Raw genomic sequence first — 23,823 nt, 5'->3', positions numbered from 1 at the left:
ACATGCAGACTGAGGAGACCAGAGCACCCAGCCCAGGCCTCGGTGCAGAGAGACATCCTTGGGTCAGGAGGATGTGGCTAGTGGGTCTCCTGCTTGGGGCAGTGCAGCCAGGCACTCAATGGGGGAAAGTGGCCCCAACTCCAGAGCGAAACAACTCTGTCTCTGCCCGTCTCCAACCTTGGCTCCCCCGGGAGGAGTGTACCGCAGGGTCAGATTGGGTGCAGCCAGCCAGCCCCACTGCAGGAGGAAGCTCAGCAGGGCAGACAAGCTGTGATGCTGTCGGAACCTCAGTTCATCTGTGCCTGGGGTGCCTCTGGGGCAGCTGTGCCCATGGTCCCCCTTATCTGCACCCTGAACCCCCAGCCAGGTTGCATAGGAGCAGGGCATCTGATGAGCATGATGGCCTCATTAGCGCTGACTGGTGCTGGCAGGGTGCTCACAAGCATCACGTGCCCAGCAGAGGAAGCCCAGCTGCCAGGAACTAAGCGGGCCTGGCTCTGGGTAGCCTCTTGGCAGCAGAGCCAAAGTAGCCTTTAAATTCTGGGACCCCACAGACTCAGGTAGGGTGGGGTAGACGGCCTGGAGTGGCCTCTCAGGCCCCTGGGGGGACTCTGAGAGGTGGGCCTCCCAGGCCAGGCTTCCCTGGAGGAAGGGAAGTTTACACAGACCTCCCCCTTCCTGCCTCTCTCTCAGGCCCTTGCTCAGCTGCCTGCTAGGGTCATGGCTCCTTTCTGGAACATCCCCCAAAGTTCTGGCATATAGTGGGTACTTAGTAAGTCGATGTGGGGGTTCTTGTGTGATGGGCTGAGTGAGCTCTGCTGTGTGCATGGATACACATGGACAGGGCTGGAAAGAGTGAGCCACAACTACCTGTTGGGCCCCCTGGTCCCTGGACCCTGCCTTTGGTCCCGTCCTGGCTTCCCAGCAGGGTGATCAGGCTGGGTACAGCAGGGAGTCTGTTTCAGTGCCGCCCACACCCCAGGTGTACACTGCTTTCCAGAACCCTCATGGGCTGGGCATTCTCACCCCTCAGCAAACCCCTGAGGCCACGTGGATACTCCTTTCAGGCAAACCCCTCACAACCCTTGGCCCTGCTCCCTCCCAGAGGGTGTCCACACAGCTACTCACTAGGGGCATACAAATGTGTACACCACAGTGTTCTGTCCAGCTTGCCACTGGCAGTTCTATTCACCTGTCCCAGCTCACCTCTGAACCCGATATGGTCCCCTCCTGGGGTTGGGTTGTGTGCCTATTGCCCCAGGCTGCTGCCTGTGACTGCTGGACCATGTGTCAGGCCACTTGATGCACCATCTTAAACATGCTTGACTTGAAGAGCACCTTTTCCTGATGGACACCAAGAGGCCATTTGAGTGAGTACAATAGTACCCCCTGGCCTCTATCTCAGGGAGTGACCATCTGTGGATGGACACGGCCAGAGGGACCCTCATGGCCACAGCTGGCCATAGAAAGCAGGGTCCCTCAGCTGTTGGAGGCCCCAGCAGAAAAGCCCTGTCTGGTCTGTGGCCACTACTCCTCTTAGGGAGTGTCCAGCTGGGACCAGGAGCAGAGAGGGCCATTTCAAGGGCTTCCCAATCCCTGGCACCCATCCTGGAGCACTCAGGAAACTTCTCCTTCCCCAGGATGCTGGGGGATTGGTGGGCCTGACCTCTCAAAGGCTTGCTCTCTGGCTCCCCCCCCCAGTCAGGCAACTCTGGGACTACTGGAGAAAGGACCCCTGCCTCAACATGTCTAGACCACCAGCCCTGGATACTAGTGTCAGCCTGGGCTCCTGCCAGCACACTGCATGCTGCCATGGCAACCAGCATGTGCACCAGGCTGGGTGCCCAGGCAACGCTGGTGCTGGTGGCATGAGCTGGCATGGGCCCTGTGTGAGTGCAGACTGGAGGTGGAGGCAGCTCCCTGTCTTGCTGGCATGGAGCCCTGGAAACTGGGAAATGGCCCAGGACGGAGGCCCAGGCAGCCTCACTGGCTGAGGGACCTCCACAGGTCACACCTTTCCCTGATCCAGGCTTTGGTTCCCTGCTCTAGACACCGCCCGCCACATCTCCCCATGGGTAGCGAGGCTCCAGGAATTACTTCATGTGGAAGAAATTCCACTGCTCACCCTGCTTTCCAGAGCTCCTCAGCCCCAGGACCTGGCACCTGTTGCTTTTGTGGCTTTGAGGTCCTACCCTACCCTGACACTTTACCCTCTATGGTCAACCATGCTGGCCAGCGCCCTGCTGAGCCTCTGCCCCATGAGGCCAGGCCCACCCTGCCAGTCTGGGCGCTGGTGGGCACAGCCCAGGCCCTGATTTTCTGGATCCTGGGCCCATTGCCTGCTCCTGGGGTCCAACTTGGCCAGCCTCCTGCATCGTTCCTCAACACAGCCCCTGGTTTGGTTGCCTCATGAATTTTTCATGGCTGAGCTCTCTGCTGCTCTACAGTTCCTCTTACATGGCAGGCGGGGCCCTCTTCTCTTACTCTGGCCTCAGTGGGTTGGTTTACTGGAGGCCTGCAGGCGGTTTAGGGTGACAGCTCCTCTGGGTGGGATGCGGGGCAGCATTGGAATGAGCAGTGTGGGGATGGGGCTCTGTGCCTCAGACTCCATGGCGTGCACAGACTCTGGGGGTGCCCTGACTGCCCCGCCTGCCCACTCCACATGAAAACCCACCCCGTCCCACCTCTCAAAACACATAACCTAACCCTCAACCCTATGCCGCCTACATGGGTCCACACCCATCCCCCAGGACCCCTATCTACCGCCCCATTCCCAGGGCTTGGCAGGGCAGCCCCATGAAATACTTGTTTTCATGGATCCCTTTTGCCTGGTAACCCTCCACTTTTTTTTGTTTTGTTTTGTTTTGTTTTTTTGTATTTTTTCTGAAGCTGGAAATGGGGAGAGACAGTCAGACAGACTCCCACATGCGCCCGACCGGGATCCACCCAGCACGCCCACCAGGGGCGATGCTCTGCCCACCAGGAGGCGATGCTCTGCCCATCTGGGGCATCGCTCTGTTGTGACCAGAGCCACTCGAGCGCCTGGGGCAGAGGCCAAGGAGCCATCCCCAGCGCCAGGGCCATCTTTGCCCCAATGGAGCCTCAGCTGCGGGAGGGGAAGAGAGAGACAGAGAGGAAGGAGAGGGGGAGGGGTGGAGAAGCAGATGGGCGCTTCTCCTATGAGCCCTGGCCGGGAATCGAACCCAGGACTTCTGCACGCCAGGCCGACACTCTACCACTGAGCCAACCGGCCAGGGCCAACCCTCCACTTTTTTTTTTGTTGTTTTTTTTTTCCCTCCACTTTTTAAAAACTTTTTTTTTTCCTTTTCTTTTTCAGGGGGTGGGGATGGCAGGCTGGGGCCCCAGGCACCCTGAGATGTCACCACAGGCCAGCTTGGGTGCAGCTCTGCTGGTCCTCCTTCCACTTCAAGCTCAAAACTGCTGGCTGGACAGGGAAGCCTGCTCAGAGCAGTCAGAGTAAAAAGCTGGGGCAATCTCTTGGCTTTTGTCTCTTATAAAACCATAAGGGGAAAAAAAAAAAACATAAGGGGGGTGGTTATGTCTGGTAGGGGAGGGGAGAGAGAGACCAAAGGCCTCTGGGCCTCAGTGAGGCCAAAAATCCCCAAAGGACCAGGAGGACAGGACTGAGGGAATCTGAACAATCTGAGATACCCAATGAACATTGGGCAGTCATTGAACACCCAAACCCTAGGACCTCTGCATATACCTAGGACAAAAGGGGAGCATTCACAAGAATATCTCAGAGTGAGGCCCTGGCTGCCCGAGGCTCAGAGTGAGGACCAGACCAATTCCAAGAAAACAGCTACTTACTGCCCATCTGGGTTTTCAGACACACCGGTGTGAGGCCAAGATGTGTCAACATCTGTCAGGAGATAACAACTCCACAGGTGACCACGGCAGCCTCTGCCCTGCTTCTATCCACATGCACCCTTCAGAGGAACACACACACACACACCCAGTCACACACGCATACACATATGTGAATGCATACACAGGCAGATAGCACACACATGCACATACTGATACACACACAGACACGCAGGGAGACAAGCAGCACACAATGCACAGGCACGCAAACACACACATGCTCACACAGACACACATTCGCATGCACGGAGAGACAGGCTGCACAATGCCATGTCTACATGCAGAGGCTCAGCCATTACACAGACACACAGACGCATGCACGGAGAGACAGGCTGCACAATGCCATGTCTACATGCAGAGGCTCAGCCATTACACAGACGCATGCACGGAGAGACAGGCTGCACAATGCCATGTCTACATGCAGAGGCTCAGCCATTACACAGACACACAGACACATGCACGGAGAGACAGGCTGCACAATGCCATGTCTACATGCAGAGGCTCAGCCATTGTGAGAGATCCAGACCCTGGACACCAAGCAACCACAGACACTACCTACTGTGTGCCAGCAATTCTGCAGGGACCCAAAAAGGAACTGACTCCATTCCTGACTTCTGGGATAAAATACAGGAGGCCATTTATATGTCCTACAGTGAGATAGGCTCTGCATATGGTCACTGTCCTTTGTCTAGTGGCTCCCATTGGGACGGTGCCATCCCACTCTGCTTGAGGCTTTAGTGCTGGTCTGCTTTTGGAAAAACTTTCTCACCTGTATGTGACACTATAAACTATACAGAGAACAGGAGGGAGGCCTTGGGGTTAAATATTTGATAGTTTATGAACCAAATGTGTGAAAACCTGGATTAGGGCAGGGAAAATGCTACAGAGGACACCATTAGGACAACTATCATCATGGAAATGTAGACTGTAGATTAGATGAGTGGTGTCATATTGATGTTAAATTGTGTGATTATTGTCACTGTACTGTAGTCACATAACATCTCTGTTCTTAGGAAAACACTCTGAAATAAGGGTAAAGGGTAGAATGCCTGAGACATACTCCAAAATGGTTCAGAAGTGAAGAGAGAGAGAAAAAAAGAACAAGGCAAATGTGGCAAATGTTAACAATTAAGTAAGTTTGAAATGATCTCAAATCAAAAAGCTATAATATCAATATTAAAAGCTATAATAACTGGAATAAAAAATTCCAGTGCAGGGTCAAAAGAAGTAAAAAAAAAAAAAAGAATTTCAAGCCCTGGCTGGATAGCTCCACTTGTTAGAGCATCATCCTTATACACAGAAGTTGCAGGTTCGATCCCTGGCCTGGTGGTCAGACACATACAGGAATAGATTGATGTTTTTGTTTCTCTCTCTAAAATCAATCAAATTTTTTAAAATCCCGAAAGTTAATAAAACAAAACAAGGACAAATAGAAGAAAAAAATTAAAATGTTAATGAATTCATCTAGTAGTTATGACACCCAATTAACAGAAATCTCCCCAAAAAAGAATAGAAAAAAAATAAAACAGGAAATTGTGAAAAAAATAATATAAGAAAATTCCCAACTGAAGGACCTGAGCAGCCAGGGCCCAGAAGTAGCCAAGACAAGAAAGAGAAGGCTTCGCCGAGGGTACCCCCTGAAAGTCCAGCAGAAACAAAGGGAAATGCTGGTGGAGAAGCACTAACAATCACAGACTCAAGTGACGCCCATTTCCCAATAGCAACATACTGCAAGCAAAAACCAGGCTGTCAAACCTTCAAAGCCCTAAGGAACATTTTCAGCTTAAAACTCCCTCCCTTTAGGGTAGGATACAAGCCAGTGTGGACATGAAACTCAGAATCTTACTGACCAGCCCCAGGCCCTGCTCCTTCCCTGATGGATGGCCTTCTGAGCTCAGCCAGCCAAATGGGGGATGTTGTGGGGCTGAAGAGAGGGGGTCAGTACAGCTAACCTCAAATTCCTCCATGCATGTGGGTGGGGGATAATCCCAGGGGCCAGCTCCCTACAGTAATTCATTCCCACAATCCCCAGTGGACACATGGGTGGAGGCTAGCTCACCTGTCACCCAGGGAGGTGGAGGTGCTGCCCTGACCACCTGACCATGGGCATCTTCTGTCCTTCCTCAGCAATGACCTGACCCACCTGTCTCTGCACCCCCACCACCCCACCTCCACTTCTGCCCTCTGCTCCTCTCCCCACCCACTCAGGGCCTTCCATGGCTCCCCTGGTACCACTACCCTGGTATAGCATTGCAGGATCCCTGAGGCTGCCCCAGCCAGCACCCACCCCTATATCCCCCTACTCTGGCCTCCCACAGACAGCAAGGTATGCATAGTGGTGGGGGTAGCACTCCAACTCCCACCCCTCCAATCTTGACTCCACCTTTCCTGCTGTGTGATCTGGAACCAGCCTCCCTTTCCTTCACTCTGAATTTATTATCTACTGGGTTACTGCCATGTATTCAACAAACACGCATCAGGTCCAGGAGCAACCCTAGCTTTGGGCTCCCTCTGTTGGTGCTGTCTGCCTCTGGACAGAAAGTGTTCCATACATTGGGGTGGCTGGCCCTCTCCTGTTCCATTGCTCTGAGTGTGGGCTGACCTTGTTGATTCCACCTTCTCTCTCTGCATCAGCACTAGCTAAGGTCACCAGCCACTCCCAAGCCACTCTGTGTCACCCTTTGGCAGTGGTGACTCACTGGAGGCAGGCAGCACTGAACGCCTCCCCAGAACCAGAAAGGACCAACAAGCTCTGGGTGTAGGGTGGGGCGGGTCAGGCCAGATGCGGACTCCTCACTGGGCCCCAGTGACCAGTCTTGGGAGCCGGACTCACCTGGTGGCCCATCCGGGAATGACACTGGACCGCTGGGGAGCTAGGCTCTGGGTGCCACCACAACTGGCCAGGGTGCCACCTCCTGGCCTAGGTTTCTATGTTGGCTGCCTTGGGGCTGTCCCTGGAGAGGAGCGTGCTAAGTGCAGACACTGCACCCATCTCTGGTCCCCAGAGCCCCCGGTGCCGTGCCCTGGCTGCACCCCAGAGGAGAAAGGGGTGTGCAGTGGAGGGGAGAGAGCTGTAGCGCCAGATCTGAAACCAGCTAACAGTGGGGGCTCAGAATGGCCACGGGGGTCAGGGCTGCCTCGTGGGTCCAGACAGGCAGGGCGTCTCAGACCTCCAGCCCCAGTTTGTGCTGCTTGGTGTTGCCTGCTGGTTTTCCTGCCTGGGCCCAACGCATCTCTTAGGACCCGTTTCTCCTACAGACATAGGCTCAGTCCCCACAGGGTGCAGGGAAAGCTATTGCTGGGACCAGGTTCCTGGGGGCGGGGTAGGGCCAGGCATGGGTCGGGGCACCACAGCATGTGTGGTCCAGGCAGTATTCCAGAACAAATCATGACTAGTGGCACTGGGCAGGACCTGGAAGTGAGTGTGCAGTAGAGGTTCCTTTGTGCACTGCAGGATCAGACCTGCTATCTCCAGATAGGGCAGGGGCTGGGCAGGGCAGAGTGCAGCATCCCACAGGGCCTGCTCCCCTCTCACTCTGTGCTGGGCCCCTTCCCTGGACAGTCTGCTGGAGAAGGAGGGGCGGCTAAGGCCAGGATGACTGGTCAGGACCCTATCTCCCTCCACTCTGCCTACCCTGGGGACAGCTATGGGAAGGACAGAGCTCCCAGAAAAGCACCCTCTTACCCTTGTCCCACCCTGACCCATCTCTTGGCGCTCAGTGTGGCCTAGGGGGTTCCCGGGGTGGGGTCACCGGTCACCAGCCCCAGATCTAGTCTAGCTCAGGAAAGCCTGGCTGGCCAGGTGTGCTCCCCACAGCATGGGACCAGAGCAGGAGATACTGGCAGGATTACCTGTGCACCTTCTGTCACCTCAAGGAACCACCTACCTGTCTCCTGCAACCCTAGGATCCTATCAGCTGGGTGGGGAGACAATCCCCAGGGGCAATCAGGCTTCCTTCCATCTCAGCCCTAGAGCCAGATCTCTTTTCGCATATTGGAGTCAGGGCTGAGGTAACAGCACTTGAGCCTCCCCCACATTCCCTTCTGCCTCTCAGTACAGGCTTTTCCCTCTCCACTCCTGCCTCTCTCATGCTTTCGGTGGGCGGGCGTGCTGGTGCCAGGCATGGTTCCAGGCACCTGGGACACCAGCTTCACCATTATGCTGGAGAACATTACACTCTGGGGAGGAGGTCGGGGACAGACAATATTTAGGTGGGAGCAGGGAGATTGACCCAAGGCCAGAGAATGGTCTGGAGTCCTTCATGGAGGAGGCAGCAAACAGGAACAACTTTCTGGGTATAGGAATAGCCAGGTGCTGGCTGGGGGCTGGTGGACAGTGAGCCACAGGTGCAGTAGCTGATGGGTTGAGGGTCAGACCCAGAGACCCTATAGCCTCAGGATTAGGGCTCAAGTTCCATCTGAGGCAGTGGGTGGCACGAGATGTGCCCTAATTTGCAACATTAATTGAGGGGAAGCAGAAGGCGGGTGGCTATGCTGGGTGTGCTGCAGCCTGGTGGGCACCCTGGTTTCTGGCTTTGGCCATGTGCACAGGCAAAGGGCTGTGGACGAGACGCATGACTATGGATGAGGCTCACTGCTGGTAAGAACTACTGTGGGGGGTAGATGGTCAACCTCCAGGTGACAGTGGCTGTCACCCTGTCTACAGATGTCCAAGGAGGCATGGCCTGGGGAGTACCCTGGAAGTGGAGTGAGGACCTGCTGCCCCATGGCAGGTTGCTGTTCCCAGGAAGCTCAGGTCTGACACACAGCAGCACTGAGTGATTGCTTCTGAATCATCACTAAAAATTGGACACCTAGGGATAGCAAGGCCAGGGGTCTGGAAAAACCTCAGTGGTAATGCCTGAGAGAGAAGGTTTGGTGAGCCATTCAGTGGCCTCCTGTCCCCAGGCCTGTCATCCAGTGCAGGAGGACCACCAGCCTCAGAATCTCTGATGGGCTACGTGTCCCTCACAGAGCTGAGGTCTGGGGGGCCTGGGGCCTGACTCCTAGCCTGGTGTTCTTCCATGGGCCCCCTGGTTCCTGCTGTCCCACAGTCGGGAAATGGGGAACGTCAGATAAACTTGGTCCATGGGGCCTGTCTCCATTGCCGAAACAGGAGGGGAGGGGCTCAGGGACTCTTGATCTGGGTGTCTCTGTGCACCTGACCCCTCAACCTTCATGTGGGATGCTCACTGTGAGCCTCAGTTTCCTTGTTGTGATGTGGCACAGTCGTGCTGTATCCTGGAGCAGTGAGGACTAGACAACACCTGAGGCCCCACCCAATGCATTGATTGCCTCACTGCAGTGATGATACTGCTGGCCGGGTGTGGGAGGGGGCTTGGACCCAGAACTCTAGGTGAGCCCCTGGACAGCGGGACCTCAGTGCTGGAGAACAGGTTCCCACTGGGCACCAGACCAGAGGCAGAAGTGTGTGGACCTGACTTTGTCCTTTGACCTGAAACCTAGGCAAGCAAGCCAAGCTGGCGGGAACCTGGCCTTGCCACCAGGGATGCCCTCAGGACCACTGTCCCAGAGAGAGAGCCAGTCTAGGACTGCCCCTGCCCCCATGGGAGCCCCCCAGCATCCTGCCCATGGGCCAAGAATAGGACAGTGAGCTGAAGGCAGGGAAATTTTGGTTTTCCTTGCACCATTTAAAATAAGTTTTTATTATGAGATGACTAGATTTATAGACAATTTGCAGAGAGCATCCCTATAGCCTCTCCACCATTTCCCCCAAACTTAACATCATATGAGCTTGGTACAGTTGTCATGCTGAGGTTGACCTTGGTTTTACTTAAACTCCAGACTTCACTCTCATCCTGTACTTCCACTCTCATCCTGTTTTCTGTTCCAGGATACACCCTAGGGTGGAAGGAAAGACATTCCTGGCAGGTGGAATGGTAGAGGCAAAGGCCAGGACTGGTAATTCATCACCAAGTTCCCTACCTGTCTGACTGAGGAGCGACCAGCTTGTTGGGAGGTGGCTCAAGGTGGGAGGGCGGCAGGTGGTCTGGAGGAAGGGGGTGTGTAAAGGTGGACTTGCAGCTATACTACAAGGTGGGCAGTAGTTAACATCCTGGGGAGCACCCCTGGAGGCCGGAGCAGGGATCTGACAGGAGGCATGGGTGTCAGAGGGAGGAAGACACATGGAAGGAACCTGAGCTGGTTTTGCCTGGCAGTGCCGACACACTTCCTTGCAAGGGGCGCCACATCCCTGTTCTGCAGTTTTCTCAGTCATTAATAGGATGGAAGATGAAATGACAACAACCAAGATTACAATAAATCCAAAGGCAGCACTGAGCTAGAAAAAAAATCACATGATTCTCTGAGCCCCAAGTGTCCCTCCTCCAGATAGGAAGGACACACCTGCTTCGTTTCTGAGCACGAGAGCAACTACTGACTCTTCCCACCTGATCACGAAGCCTGGCTGCCACATCCAAACGGTGCCCTCCCAGGGACGCCTGGCCGCTCCAGCTTCAACTACAGGTGGGGTGGGGGCAGCCTTACGCTTCTAAGAGCACAGCCCTTCGGTGACCTTGGGCGAGCCCTCACACTGCCCGGTTGCAAAACAGAAAATCTCAGTGCAGAATGCGAAGCTCCTACATGCCTCCGTTCCCGGTTGGGAGGCCTCACTCTACCTGGGACCTAGCTCACTCTTAGCTTCGGGCGGTGCTTCCCTGGCGGCGGTCGCCCCCAACCTCGCCTGTCAGGCATCCAACTTCTCATACCCCCAACCTGGCGGCCGCCAGACACAGAAGCCACAGGCACACCCACCTCATCCCCTCGTGGCTCAGCCTAGCACGAGTGGCAACCGCCTTCTTTATTCCGTGTCCCCTTGGAGGCGCCCTGGCCGCCCCGCCACCGCCCCTTTGTTCTGCTGGCCAATCGGCAGCCTCCGTGACTAAATAAGGCGAGGAGGTCGCCTGGCGATTCTTGTCCGTTACTTCCGTCCCCCGCCCCGCTGGTGATTCAGAGCGGGCGGGGACGGGGCTTCCCGGGACGCGGTTCCCCGGGCGGCGCCGAAATCACCAAATATGGTCGCGCCGTGCGCCGCCGCGCCCCCCCGCACACCTGCGGCCGCACCTTGACCATTCCCCCCGCAGCGGGTAACACAGCCAAGTTAGGGGAAGTAGCTTCCCCATCTCCCTAATTCCAGCCCTGCGTGAGGGTGGGGGCTGGCGGCCTACCGAGGTGGAGCCCCGGAAATCTCGGCCTCGCCCCACTTCTCCCGCGACTCTTTGGCGTGCACCGGGCGTCCTGCCGAGTGCAAGGTAGGGAAGAAGAAACGTGGGGGGTGGGGATAGAAGACCTTGAACCTCTGTCCCCAGAAGCAGCTCGGGCCGGGTACAGCCATCCCTCCCGACATACACCAGACAAAGGAGGGAAGGCTAGAGAGAGTTGGAATGGGGTGGTAAGCGCCCCCCCCGAGTCAAGGGGACCTAGGTGGAATGTGGGCTAGGCAGATAGGACGAGGATGCAGTAGATACTTTCTACCTCTTCCACGTCCTGTGAGTGACATCTTGGAACCCCCAAGTGGGATCAGTCACCTTGCATCGCCAACGCCCCTCCCCTCCAGGCATGAGTAAGGATGAGCTTTTTGGTGGCCCAGCCCCACGTTCTCCCAAGGGTGGGGCAGGCACCTGACAGACAGCAGTCTTTTTTTTTTTCTTTTTTACAGGAACAGAGAGAGAGTCAGAGAGAGGGATAGATAGGGACAGACAGGAATGGAGAGAGATGAGAAGCATCAATGGTCAGTTTTTTGTTGCAACGCCTTAAGTTATTCATTGATTGCTTTCTCATATGTGCCTTGACCGTGGGCCTTCAGCAGACCGAGTAACCCCTTGCTCGAGCCAGCTACCTTGGGTCCAAGCTGGTGATCTCTTTGTTCAAGCCAGATGAACCCGTGCTCAAGCTGGCGACCTCGGGGTCTCGAACCTGGGTTCTCTGCATCCCAGTCTGATGCTCTATCCACTGCGCCACCGCCTGGTCAGGCCAGACAGCAGTCTTGCCTGCACAGTGGAAAGTCTCGGTAGTTGGTGACCTAGCTACGCCTGCTGGCATGGGTGGCCAAAGTCAAGGCCTTAGCGTCTGGGGACTGCAGCCTGCAGGTGAGCTGCTTTAGCGCTGGACTCCGTGTTCTCATCCCTAGATGTGGTCACCAGCTGACCCCGCAGAGGTCTTGGGGGCCCCCCACCATCAGACACCTGCCCGGTCAAGCTGAGTGTCTGAGACAATGGCCAAGTCCCTAGTCTCTCTCTGCCAGGTGCCACTGCCACCTCTCTTGGCAAATGCTCTTTCTTTTTTTATACGGAGCAGTTCCAAAAGTTACAAGTAAGCCAAAAGAAAGCACAGTGCCTGCTTCCTCTCTGGGCATAACCAAAGCACTGTTGCCAGCAGGTGTCTCCAGACCTGTGACAGGTCTTTCAGGGCAGGCTCCTAGGGAAAGGGCGCGCCTTGGACCAGGGAGAACCCACAGCCCCAAGCAACCCCAGCCAAAGAGCAGGATCGCCGCAAACCCACTCCCAGGCCTGGCCCTTTTATAGTATCGTAACGGGAGAGGAGGTGCCTCTCCATTCTAGTGGTGAGCAAACCGTTCAGCCAGTTAGGACTACTACCCTGTTTCCCTACAATGCTTACAGGTGATTAAAGTGAAACAAAGCCCCATTCCCTCCCTAGCAGATTAAGGGGTGGGGTGGCCCCAAATCCGAACTGGAGTCGCGTTTGGGGACAATCGGGGCTGCGGTTTGATGAGCAGGATGTGTCGTGTGCGGGTAGAACCTGGCCTGTATCTGCACTGTCTACCACCAGGGACCCTGAGCAGGGTGCCCCCTGGTCTGACAGACGAGGCCTGCGTAGTTATAGCTGCCCTGTGGGACGGGCGACTTCTTCCTAGCGTGACGAGCGCGAGGTCACGGCTCCTTGGGGTGCCCCGGGCCGTGGGGCAAGAGTGCCACCAGGGCGGCCTTCGGGGACCCCTATCCCACCCTCCCCCCAGTCCGGGAACCGTCTTCGCCGCCCGGCTCTCTGCGGAGCCTCGGGGCGGGGGGGGGGGGGAGCTCAAAGGGGGCGCGGGGTAGCAAAGCCCAGCAGCGGGGCCGGACCGCGGCGACACACCCCGACTTGGGGCACGGCCCAGGCCAGGCAGTTTCGGGGTGCAGCCGGGCCCTCCCTCACGACGCGCAGCAGTCCCGGGCGGAGCCGGCCAGGGGGCCTCGCGTGGTCCTCACTACGACCGGCTCCTAAACTCAGGAGGCCCAGGCCTGCCGGCTGCAGGCCTGCCTCGCGCGGAGTCTCGGGGCACCGGGATCTCAAGAGCCGGGCTGGCACGGGCGGGGCCGTTGGGGGCTGTGCGGGAGTGGGGCGGGGCTGGCGCGCGGGTCTCCACGTGCCCTGGCCGGACAGGCCAATGAGCGCCCGGCGTTCGGAAAGATCGCCATATATGGACATGTTCTGGGGCCGCGCGCGCCACCGTCTCTCGCGCGCGACCCGCTCCGGTTAAATAGCGGCGGGGGAAGTCGCAATCGGTCTTATTCACTGTAGCTGGCTCGTAGTCCTAGTTACTTTGGTTCTCTGCTCGCTTCTCTGGTTTTCCGCGACCCGCGACCGCCGCCCTCTCAGGTAAGGGGCTTAGCCTGCGTGCCCGGCTCCCGACCCCGCTCCGAGACTTCGCACCCCTTTTCGCAAGCCGCCTCCGGTCTCGAGAGGCCCGGCTCGACGTCTCCGGGAACAAAGGAAAGCCCAGGCGGGTGGCTGGTTGGGCCAGCGCCGGGGCCGCCGCCAGATGGGGGGAAGGGAGCAGGGCGGGGTTGGGCCGCAGTGTGGAGAACCCCTTGTCGCGCCGTTGTGGAGGAACGTAGGGGGCGTTGGAGAGTCCCGGCTGGTTCCAGGCGGTTACTCTTGCCGGCGGTGGGCTGAGATACGGGGCAGGTGGGATCTTCACGCGGAGACGGCCGGTCTTGGGCACCTGGGCCCTCCTAACCGGATCGCGTCTTCACCCAGATCGCCATGGAAGAGGAGATCGCCGCGCTCGTCATCGACAATGGTTCTGGCATGTGCAAAGCTGGCTTTGCTGGAGATGACGCCCCCCGGGCCGTGTTCCCTTCCATCGTGGGGCGCCCCCGGCACCAGGGCGTCATGGTGGGCATGGGGCAGAAGGACAGCTATGTGGGCGACGAGGCCCAAAGCAAGCGCGGCATCCTGACCCTCAAGTACCCCATCGAACACGGCATTGTCACCAACTGGGATGACATGGAGAAGATCTGGCATCACACCTTCTACAACGAGTTGCGTGTGGCCCCCGAGGAGCACCCTGTCCTGCTGACTGAGGCCCCCCTGAACCCCAAGGCCAACCGTGAAAAGATGACTCAGGTAAGTGCCGCCTTGGTGCTTCTGCGGTTCCTGCCATTTCACCAGTCATTTTCTGTTGAGTTTTTATTTTCTGAAATTCAAGTATTTCTTTCAATATTTTCAGGGTTCTGTTCTTCTCCTGGCATTTCTTCCCTGAAGTCTCAAGGTTTCCAATTGTGTTTTTTGCCTGCTTTCTTTTCTTTCTTCACACATTACATTTGTGGCATGCTGGCATGCAGTGTGTGAGCATGGGGTGGCCCTCGGTCCCTGCCTTCCATTAAGGGGAGCCTGTTGCCTCTTGTCCAGATCATGTTCGAGACCTTCAACACTCCAGCCATGTACGTGGCCATCCAGGCTGTGCTGTCCCTGTATGCCTCTGGCCGCACCACTGGTATTGTTATGGACTCTGGGGATGGGGTCACCCACACTGTGCCCATCTACGAGGGCTACGCCCTCCCCCACGCCATCCTGCGTCTGGACCTGGCTGGCCGGGACCTGACCGACTACCTCATGAAGATCCTCACTGAGCGCGGCTACAGCTTCACCACCACTGCCGAGCGAGAAATTGTGCGTGACATCAAAGAGAAGCTCTGCTACGTCGCCCTGGACTTCGAGCAGGAGATGGCCACTGCTGCGTCGTCCTCCTCTCTGGAGAAGAGTTACGAGCTGCCTGATGGCCAGGTGATCACCATTGGCAATGAGCGATTCCGGTGTCCAGAGGCACTGTTCCAGCCTTCCTTCCTGGGTAGGTGTAGGGAGTTGATTTGAGGCACTGTTCTTCACCTTGAGGGAGGCAGGAGTTAAGGGAGATCTTTGTCTCCTAGGTATGGAGTCCTGTGGCATCCATGAGACCACATTCAACTCTATTATGAAGTGTGATGTCGACATCCGGAAGGATCTATATGCCAACACGGTGCTGTCTGGTGGAACCACCATGTACCCTGGCATCGCTGACAGGATGCAGAAGGAGATCACGGCCTTGGCTCCCAGCACAATGAAGATCAAGGTGAGCTGGGGAGGAATGGGAGGGGCTTGCTGGGAAGATAGAGCATAAGCTAAAACCACATTCTTGTTTTTTCAGATCATTGCTCCCCCAGAGCGCAAGTACTCGGTGTGGATTGGTGGCTCTATCCTGGCTTCCCTGTCCACCTTCCAGCAGATGTGGATCAGCAAGCAGGAGTATGACGAGTCAGGCCCCTCCATTGTCCACCGCAAATGTTTCTAAATGGACTGTGGGCAGATGCGTAGCATTTGCTGCATGAGTTGATCAAGTCTAAGTTTGCTCTGGCAAATATATACACCTCATGCTGGCCTTGTGAAACTGGAATACGCCTTTGAAAAGAAATTGTCCTTGAAGCTTGTATCTGATCTCAGCACTGGATTGTAGACCTGGTTGCTGATTTTGACCTTGTAGTCAAGTTAATTGTTTCCTTGGTACATGTTTAATACCCTGTACGTGTCTTTGATTTAAACCTTTGTACATGTGGTCGGTCACTTGGTGGCTGAAATGAGGACATGTTTCTGCAAGAGAAATCTAGTGGTTTGATGAGAATCTGCAAGACTGCATGTTCTTGGTGTGTGTAGGGTATTAACATGCAGGAACTGCCTATTCCAGGATTTCTCTAGAGGCTGGCATGAGATCTGAACACACAGTTGTCATTTCAGTCCTGTTTCCCTGATGGGGTTGTGAGGATCTGAGTGTTAGGACCCATTTTCTTAGCTGATGTTTCCTGCCAGAACATCTGGGTTGTTACTTGCCTTGAGTTGGAAAATGGTTTTCATTTCCATCTGTAAATTCATCCTTTTAATTTATGTAAGGTTTTTGTACGCGATTCTCCATTCTGTAAGAGATGACAACAAATTTTGGTTTTCTACTGTCATGTGAGAACATTAGGCCCGAGCAACACATCATTGTGAGGAAAATAAAGTGCTGCAGTAAATATCTGGCTGCTGTTTTGGGGCAGGGTGGGAGGTCACATTTCTGGTAGTAGAAGAGCTTTTGCTCAGATTGGGCAAGAGTCTGGTTTCTTCCAAACCGGGAGTGTTAGCCAACAGGTTGGGAGCGATCAGTATAGGAAGCACTGAGAACTCGGGTATTCGGTGTAGGCACTGGAACCCAGGAGCATAGAGAATGCGGAGGTTTTGCTTTCAGGCCCTTTGTGTGGGGGGGATACTTAGGGAGTGTGTCAGAATAGCAGCCATGAAGCTTTAAGGGCTATCCATGGAATGTCACCTAGTGGGTGGGGGTGACTGGCGGGCTCCGGACTTGTTGACATCTCCTCTAAAACTACCTTTACTTGGGTCTCCAAATCACTGCTGCTAAATAGTGGGTCCCAGTCTTCATAGCTATTTCAAGTTTGCAGGTTGGGTCAGGGAAGTAAGATGTCTTCACTAGGCTGAAAAAAGCTAGGATTTGAAAGAACAGACGGAGATGTCATACTAAGGTGGCCATGGTTGGGACCTTGTCACCAGTAGGGTTAGGTAGTTTCTGGCTGCATCTGCACCTGTTCGGGCAGGGGACTTAAGAGTTGAGGGTCAGGACCTGGGAGTCCAGGAATGTGTGATGGGGAGTGTGTGGTCTTTTCAGAATTGCATCCTTCTAAGCTCAGGCCTCCATCCTGCTCTTCCTGTTAAACCCTCAGGGACCCTGCAGTTCCCTTTCTTCTTTGGGCAGCTTTACACTTAATAGATTGAACTGAAAATCACTGGTGGTGTGGGCAGGTGTAGGGGAGTATACTGGACTGAGTGAGGGCAGGGGAGGGAGGTAGCTGTTACGGCCTCCTGTTGAGTGGCCCTGTCCCATTTCACCCTGGCCTTGCAGGCTGGTAGGTGTGTCTCTACTGCAAATGGGACAACTGTGTCTTCCACCAAGACATTTGGACTCTGAGGCCCATGCATGCTACCTGCACATGGTGAAGGCTCACATGTTGACACTCCTACTTCTGTGGGTAGCACAGTAGACACCTTTGTGGATTTTAGAACAGTAAGCAGATGTCAAACTCCATCTCTGTCCTCTGGGTGAAGGAATATAGTAAGGAGGAAGTCTTGCTGTGGGCACTGTTCCATGGTGTGGCACCCTGCCCCTGGGCCTACAGGCCGCCAACAACAGCCATCACTGCCAGAGTGAAGTCCATATAGTGACTCCTTTGAATCTGGTGAGGATGTGTGATGTTGCCATAGGCCCTGTTAGAAACCACCTGTCGCAGTAGCTCGTCACTGAGTGCACAGAACTGCTGGGCTTTGAAAAAGGAGGTGGAGTTTGAGGAAAAAACCCACTGAAGCCACCATGACAGACTGAACCTGCACCTGGCCTGTGGTGGCACAGTGACCTGGAATACTGAGCCGGTTTCAGTCCTGGGGTTTGTCTGGTCAAGGCACATATGAGAAGCAACTGCAAATTGGTGCTTCCTGCTCCTTTCCTCTTGCCTTTCTCTTTTCTCTGTAAAATCAATAAATAAAATCTTTTTTAAAAAAATGAAGAAAAAAACAACTTAAGCGAAAGCAAGTCATGGCTCCTTTAGAAAAAGGCTTGCTTCAAGGAATGATGTCACCAACAGTCAACAGTAGAACTTGGGGGCAAACATCCTCAAAGTGAGAAACAAGGGATTAGTCCCCAGACTAGGCAAAGAACCAAATGCCAAGAAACAAAAATCTGGGCTAAGGGACAGAAAAGCAAAGAGTTTACAGAAGATACCTCAAAGGCTGACTCAGTATACTTCTGAAATGTTCCCTCCCCTAGGGCTACCAGCTATCCTGATGAGACTAAGTTAAGAACAGGCTCCCAGCAGCAAGAGCCTGTCCACATAACCAGGGGACAGCCAGCAATCCCTCCAGCCCTCATTCCATGTCCCCAGGCAAGAGGTGGACATTGTGTTATTAGACGCAATTTCAAGTTCAAGGCCTCCTCATCCCCAGTGGCCAGTATGTTAGTAGAGCACACCATTTCATGGAGGGAATTCAAGGATTTATGCTGGAGATGCTGGTGTCTGGTGACAGAAAATCTGGCTTCCAGGACCCTCACCCAGCTAGAGGCCCTAAACAGCCCAGAGAGGTCTCCATGGGGTGTTGCCCTCTGAGAAGCACATGAGTCATCTCTGCTGGGGTTGCCTGCTGCACACAGGTTCCCCAAGGCTCCCACTCTGTGCTGTCCTGCGAGCCTGGTCCCCCATCAACCAGCTATCCAGAGGTCCTTTCCTAGGAAGCTTCCTCTCCCTTTCAGCTCTTGCTGGGACCCTCTAAGGGGGGTCCTCCAGGGAGACCACCACAGTACACGGTGGATTTGGCCACGGGACATGATATACACCAGTGGTCCCCAACATTTTTTGGGCCACAGACCGGTTTAATGTCAGAAAATATTTTCACGGACCAGCCTTTAGGGTGGGACGGATAAATGTATCACGTGACCGAGACAAACATCAAGAGTAAGTCAGTCTTAGATGTAACAGAGGGAATCTGGTCATTTTTTAAAATTATAACATCATTCATACTTAAATATAAATAAAACGGAAATAATGTAAGTTATTTATTCTTTCTCTGCGGACCGGTACCAAATGGCCCATGGACCGATACCGGTCCGCGGCCCGGGGGTTGGGGACCACTGATTTAGAGGATGAAATTGGAGTGAAGTCCACAGTTTATTTCCTCAGTTTTTAACCTATTGTTTCTTTTCTGCTCCAGAACTTCTCATAACATTTAGTGGGCTAGACTCTGCAGCCTCTTCTGTGCATGACTGCCTCTCAGATGTTCCTTGTTTTGGGTGACCTTGACAGTGCTGAGTGCTTGGTGAGGATTGTGCAGACTGTCCCTCTGTTGAGATTTAGCGGACATTTCTGTCATTATTAGTCTGACCTGTGGATTTGAGGGAGGAAGACCTAAGAAGCAAAGTGCTCTTCTCATTAGTCATGTCAAGGGGTCATGCTCTCAACATGACTCCTGGTGATGTGACCTTGGTCATCTGGCTGAGGTGTGTTTCTTCGTTGTCTCCATTGTAGAGACATCTTCTAGATCATATCCTGTGAATAATAAATGTTTTACTTAAAAAAAAACCCACTCTCCCCCTTTTTTTTAAAGAGAGAGAGACATTGATTTGTTGTCCATTTATTTCTGCATTCATTGGTTGATTCTTGTGTGTGCCCTGACTGAAGATCAAACCTGAAACCTTGATGTTCTGCCCATCCAGGGCGTCGCTCTGTTGCATCCAGAGCCATTCTAGCGCCTGAGGCAGAGGCCACAGAGCCAAACCAGCACCTGGGCCATCTTTGCTCCAATGGAGCCTCGGCTGCGGGAGGGGAAAAGAGAGACAGAGAGGAAGGAGAGGGGGAGGGATGGAGAAGCAGATAGGCTCTTCTCCTGTGTGCCCTGGCCAGGAATCGAACCCGGGACTCCTGCACGCCAGGCCGACGCTCTACTGCTGAGCCAACCGGCCAGGGCCCAGCCATTATTTCTTTAAAAAAAAAATCATGTCACCACTCCTGTCCTTCTGGGATCCCAGTACATGTATATTAGATTAACTGGTGTTGTCCTACATGTCACTGAGGTTCCATTCACATTTTTACATTTTTCTCTCTGTGATTTAGTTTGGATCATTTCTATTGTTATGTCCTTAAGCTCATTGCTATTTTAATTTGCTTATCTATCTGCTGTTAAGTCCATAGTTCATTTTTTTATTTCAACTATTGTATTCTTCAGCATTAGATGATATAAAAATTGGCTTCTTTTATATCATCTCCTCATTATGTTCATGTTTTGTTTTAAATTCATGAAATTTCTACTTAAAAACCCTTATCTGATAATTTCATTATCTCATATCTTGGCCTGTTTTTAGTGACTGATTTTTCTTCTGCTTACAGATCACATTTTTCTACTTCTACACATGTGTAGTCATTTTTCACTGAATGATGCATATTGTAAATATGTTGAATCTCTGGATTTTATTGACTTCTTTTTCTTGTCTTTTTAAAATTTGTTTAAAGAGTGTTGAAGTTTACTTTGACAAAAAGTCAGTTTATTGCAGAGCAGTTTGATCTCTTTAAAGTGATTTTAGGCCCTGGCCGGTTGGCTCAGTGGTAGAGCGTCGGCCTGGCATGCAGAAGTCCCGGGTTCGATTCCCGGCCAGGGCACACAGGAGAAGCGCCCATCTGCTTCTCCACGCCTCCCCCTCTCCTTTCTCTCTGTCTGTCTCTTCCCCTCCTGCAGCAAGGCTCCATTGGAGCAAAGATGGCCCGGGCGCTGGGGAAGGCTCCTCGGCCTCTGCCCCAGGCACTAGAGTGGCTCTGGTCGCAACAGAGCGACGCCCCAGAGGGGCAGAGCATCGCCCCCTGGTGGGCAGAGCGTCGCCCCCTGGTGGGCGTGCCGGGTGGGTCCCGGTCAGGCGCATGCGGGAGTCTGTCTGACTGTCTCTCCCCGTTTCCAGCTTCAGAAAAATACAAAAAAAAATAAAAAAATAAAAAAATAAAGTGATTTTAAAACTTTGTTAGAATGAGTCTAGATTGGCCTTTTATCCTGGGATAGTCTATTCCTGCCACTATTGTGACTCTTGTGGAATCTCCACTATATGTTCTGAGCACTTAGTGAGGTCTTTGGGAGTCCAGGTGTCTCTTGGCCTTGTGTGAGCTCATGGAATTGTGCAGCTTCGCAGCTGTTCAGGAGTCATTCCTGGCTGAGTCTCATGGGGTTTCCTTGTACATATGCCCAGTTTAAAATTCACCAAGACCCTTAGAGGGACTTCTATGTAGATTCTGGACTTATTTTCTGCATATCTGCTACTACTTAGGCACCCTGACCTTCAAATTCTAATTGTTTCAGCTCTCCAAACTCTAATCTCGGTGTCTCAACTCAGGAGACCTCTGTATTCTGTCCTCAGTCAGGAAAGGGCCTCCAGGAAGAAAAGACAATTAATTGTAGGGCTCCCATCTGAGGTTCCTTCTCTCAGGGATCACAGTCTTGGGTTACTTATTGTCCACTGTCTAAAATCACTTTGTGCTTTTTCTTTCTTGTTTTCTCATTGTTTATGGCAGGCAAGCATATCCCATATCAGTCATCCCATGATGACCAGAAGCAGAAGTCCCTTCTGTACTTTGTAGTGTATATACTGACATATTTTTATGCATAAAGCATATACAATTGACCTGCTTTTTCTTTCATCAACATGTTAGTGACATCTTTCCATGTGAATATAAATATAGTCACGTGCTACAAAACAATATTTTGGTCAATGACAAACCACATATATATGATGGTGGGTCCATAAGATTTATAATGGAGCTGAAAATTTCTTATTGCCCAGTGAGTGACATCAGAGCCATCATAATATAATTATATACAAAGTAAAAAATGCATCACACTAATACCATTTTTTAAAATTATTTATTTATTTATTCACTTTAGAGAGGAGAGAGAGAGAGGAAGGGAGGAGCAGCAGGAAGCATCAACTCCCATATGTGCCTTGACCAGGCAAGCCCAGGGTTTTGAACCAGCGACCTCAGTATTCTAGGTCGAGGCTTTATCCACTGTGCCACCAAGGTCAGGCGCTAATACCATTTTATAACATGGATTTTTTTTTTTTTATTGTTTAAGACTTTATTCATTTTAGAGAGGAGAGAGAAGGGGGGAGGAGCAGGAAGCATCAACTCCCATATGTGCCTTGACTGGGCAAGGTCTGGGTTTTGAACCAGTGTTCCAGGTTGATGCTTTATCGACTGTGCCAACACAGGTCAGGCGAATTTTTAAATTTTTATTTATTTATTTTAGTGAGGAGAGACAGAAAGGAGGAGGAGCAAGAAACATCAAGTCCCATATGTACCTTACTGGGCAAACCCAGGATTTCAAACTGGTGACCTTAGCATTTCAGGTTGAAGTTTTATCCACTGCACCATCACAAGTCAGGCCAGTACTCACCATTTTGTAATATTAGCACAGTAACAGGCTTTACAGGTTTGTGGCCCAGGAGCTGAAAGAAAACAGAAATTTTCACCCCAAATACATCTCTTTGGCATAAGAATTACTTGAGGCTGGTTATTTTAAGAAAGAGCAGAAGTCCTGGCCAGTTAGCTCAGTTGGTTAGAGCATCATCCCAAAACACCAAGGTTACAGGTTTGATCCTTAGTCAGGGAAATGCACAACTATACTGCTCACAAAAATTAGGGGATATTTCAAAATGAATATGAAGCAATAAAATATCCCCTAATTTTTGTGAGCAGTATAAGTGGAACAACAAATGAATGCTTCCATCTCTCTCTTATCTTTGTCCCTCTCTCCCTTCCTCTCTAAAATCAATAAATCAGTAAAAAAAATTAAAAAAAAGAAACAACTAACATGGGAGAGGCTCTGAAAACCAAATAAAAGTAACCCTTTGCAAAAGACATTACATTTGTGAGACAAATCTCCATATGTAAGGGTGTCTCCTTTCCTGTACCAGGAAGAGGGGAATGACCTCATCTGGAAACTCTATCAATGCAGAAAATTTAAATCTGCATAATGACCTTGCCCTGTTGACTTGTGCTTTTACTGGTCACTCCCCCATAACTGACTCCCCATGCCCGACATCTTTTTTTTTTAAAGACTTTATTTATTCAATTTTTAGAGAGGAGAGAGAGAGAGGGAGAGGGAGGAGGGGGAAGGAGCAGGAAGCATCAATTCCCATATGTGCCTTGACCAGGCAAGCCCAGGGTTTCGAACCAGTGACCGCAGTGTTCCGGGTCGATGCTTTATCCACTGCACTACCACAGGTCTTTTTTTTCCCCCCCCAAAGTTAGAAGCTGGGACGCAGTCAAACAGACTCCCGCATGTGCCTGACCAGGATCCACCTGGCATGCCCACCAGGGGGCGATGCTCTGCCCATCTGGGGTGTTGCTCTGTCTGTTGCAACAGGAGCCATTCCAGTGCCTGAGGTGGAGGCCATGGAGCCATCCTCAGCGCCCAGGACAACTTTGCTCCAATGGAGCCTTGGCTTCGGGAGGGGAGGAGAGAGACAGGGAGGAAGGAGAGAGGGTGGGGTGGAAAAGCAGACGGGCGCTTCTCCTGTGTGCCTTGGCTGGGAATCGAACCCGGGACTTCCACACGCTGGGCCGACGCTCTACCACTGAGCCAACTGGCCAGGGCCTTAAGTTTCTTACTATCACCTATAACCACCAGTGACGGGCATTCTTATTTACTCATCTCTGTGGATTTGTCTAGGAAAGCCCATTTCTTCAAATCTCTCAGCCAACCAACCCTCAGCTTTCACCAAGGGCGTTTGCACTGTAAGGCTTTTCCTAATTTTCATGGAGGAAATTTCTGTTGAAATGTACAGACTCCTCCAAAACACTTCGACTACAAAGCAACAAAAGGCAATCATAGCAATATGAACAAGCTATTGATAAATAAATAAACAGACAAACAAAAACTTTTCCAAACCTTTCCAACAACTCAGTTTAGGTTAGGCAGGCCTGCCTACTGCTTTCTTGCATTCAAGAAATAATCTGTCATCAGATTTTGCCAAGACAACTGCAGGTTGTGTAATCTCAGTCAAGTTAGCTTCTTTGTGCCTCAGTTTTCTCATCTGTATGGTGGGGATCATAATACCTTCCAGGACACAGGAGGGCCAATAAC

General features: G+C 52.7%; 1 protein-coding gene across 1 annotated transcript in view; it reads left to right on the top strand.

The window, feature by feature from the left end:
* The window catches only part of ACTG1 (actin gamma 1), a 47,627-nt gene extending 31,452 nt beyond the window's left edge, over positions 1 to 16,175 (top strand). Inside the window, exons 2-6 of the mRNA XM_066381544.1 lie at positions 13,455 to 13,506; positions 13,888 to 14,256; positions 14,542 to 14,980; positions 15,060 to 15,241; positions 15,317 to 16,175. Coding sequence (XP_066237641.1) covers positions 13,894 to 14,256; positions 14,542 to 14,980; positions 15,060 to 15,241; positions 15,317 to 15,460 — 1,128 coding nt within the window. The 5' untranslated portion in view covers positions 13,455 to 13,506; positions 13,888 to 13,893 and the 3' untranslated portion in view covers positions 15,461 to 16,175. The remainder of the gene's footprint in view (positions 1 to 13,454; positions 13,507 to 13,887; positions 14,257 to 14,541; positions 14,981 to 15,059; positions 15,242 to 15,316) is intronic.
* Positions 16,176 to 23,823: the final 7,648 nt, after the last annotated feature.

This window comes from Saccopteryx leptura, chromosome 4 (assembly GCF_036850995.1).
Source record: "Saccopteryx leptura isolate mSacLep1 chromosome 4, mSacLep1_pri_phased_curated, whole genome shotgun sequence".
NCBI classification, from domain to species: domain Eukaryota; kingdom Metazoa; phylum Chordata; class Mammalia; order Chiroptera; family Emballonuridae; genus Saccopteryx; species Saccopteryx leptura.
The sequence above is the reverse complement of the archived record's forward strand: the minus strand, read 5'-3'. Positions and strand labels throughout refer to the sequence as shown.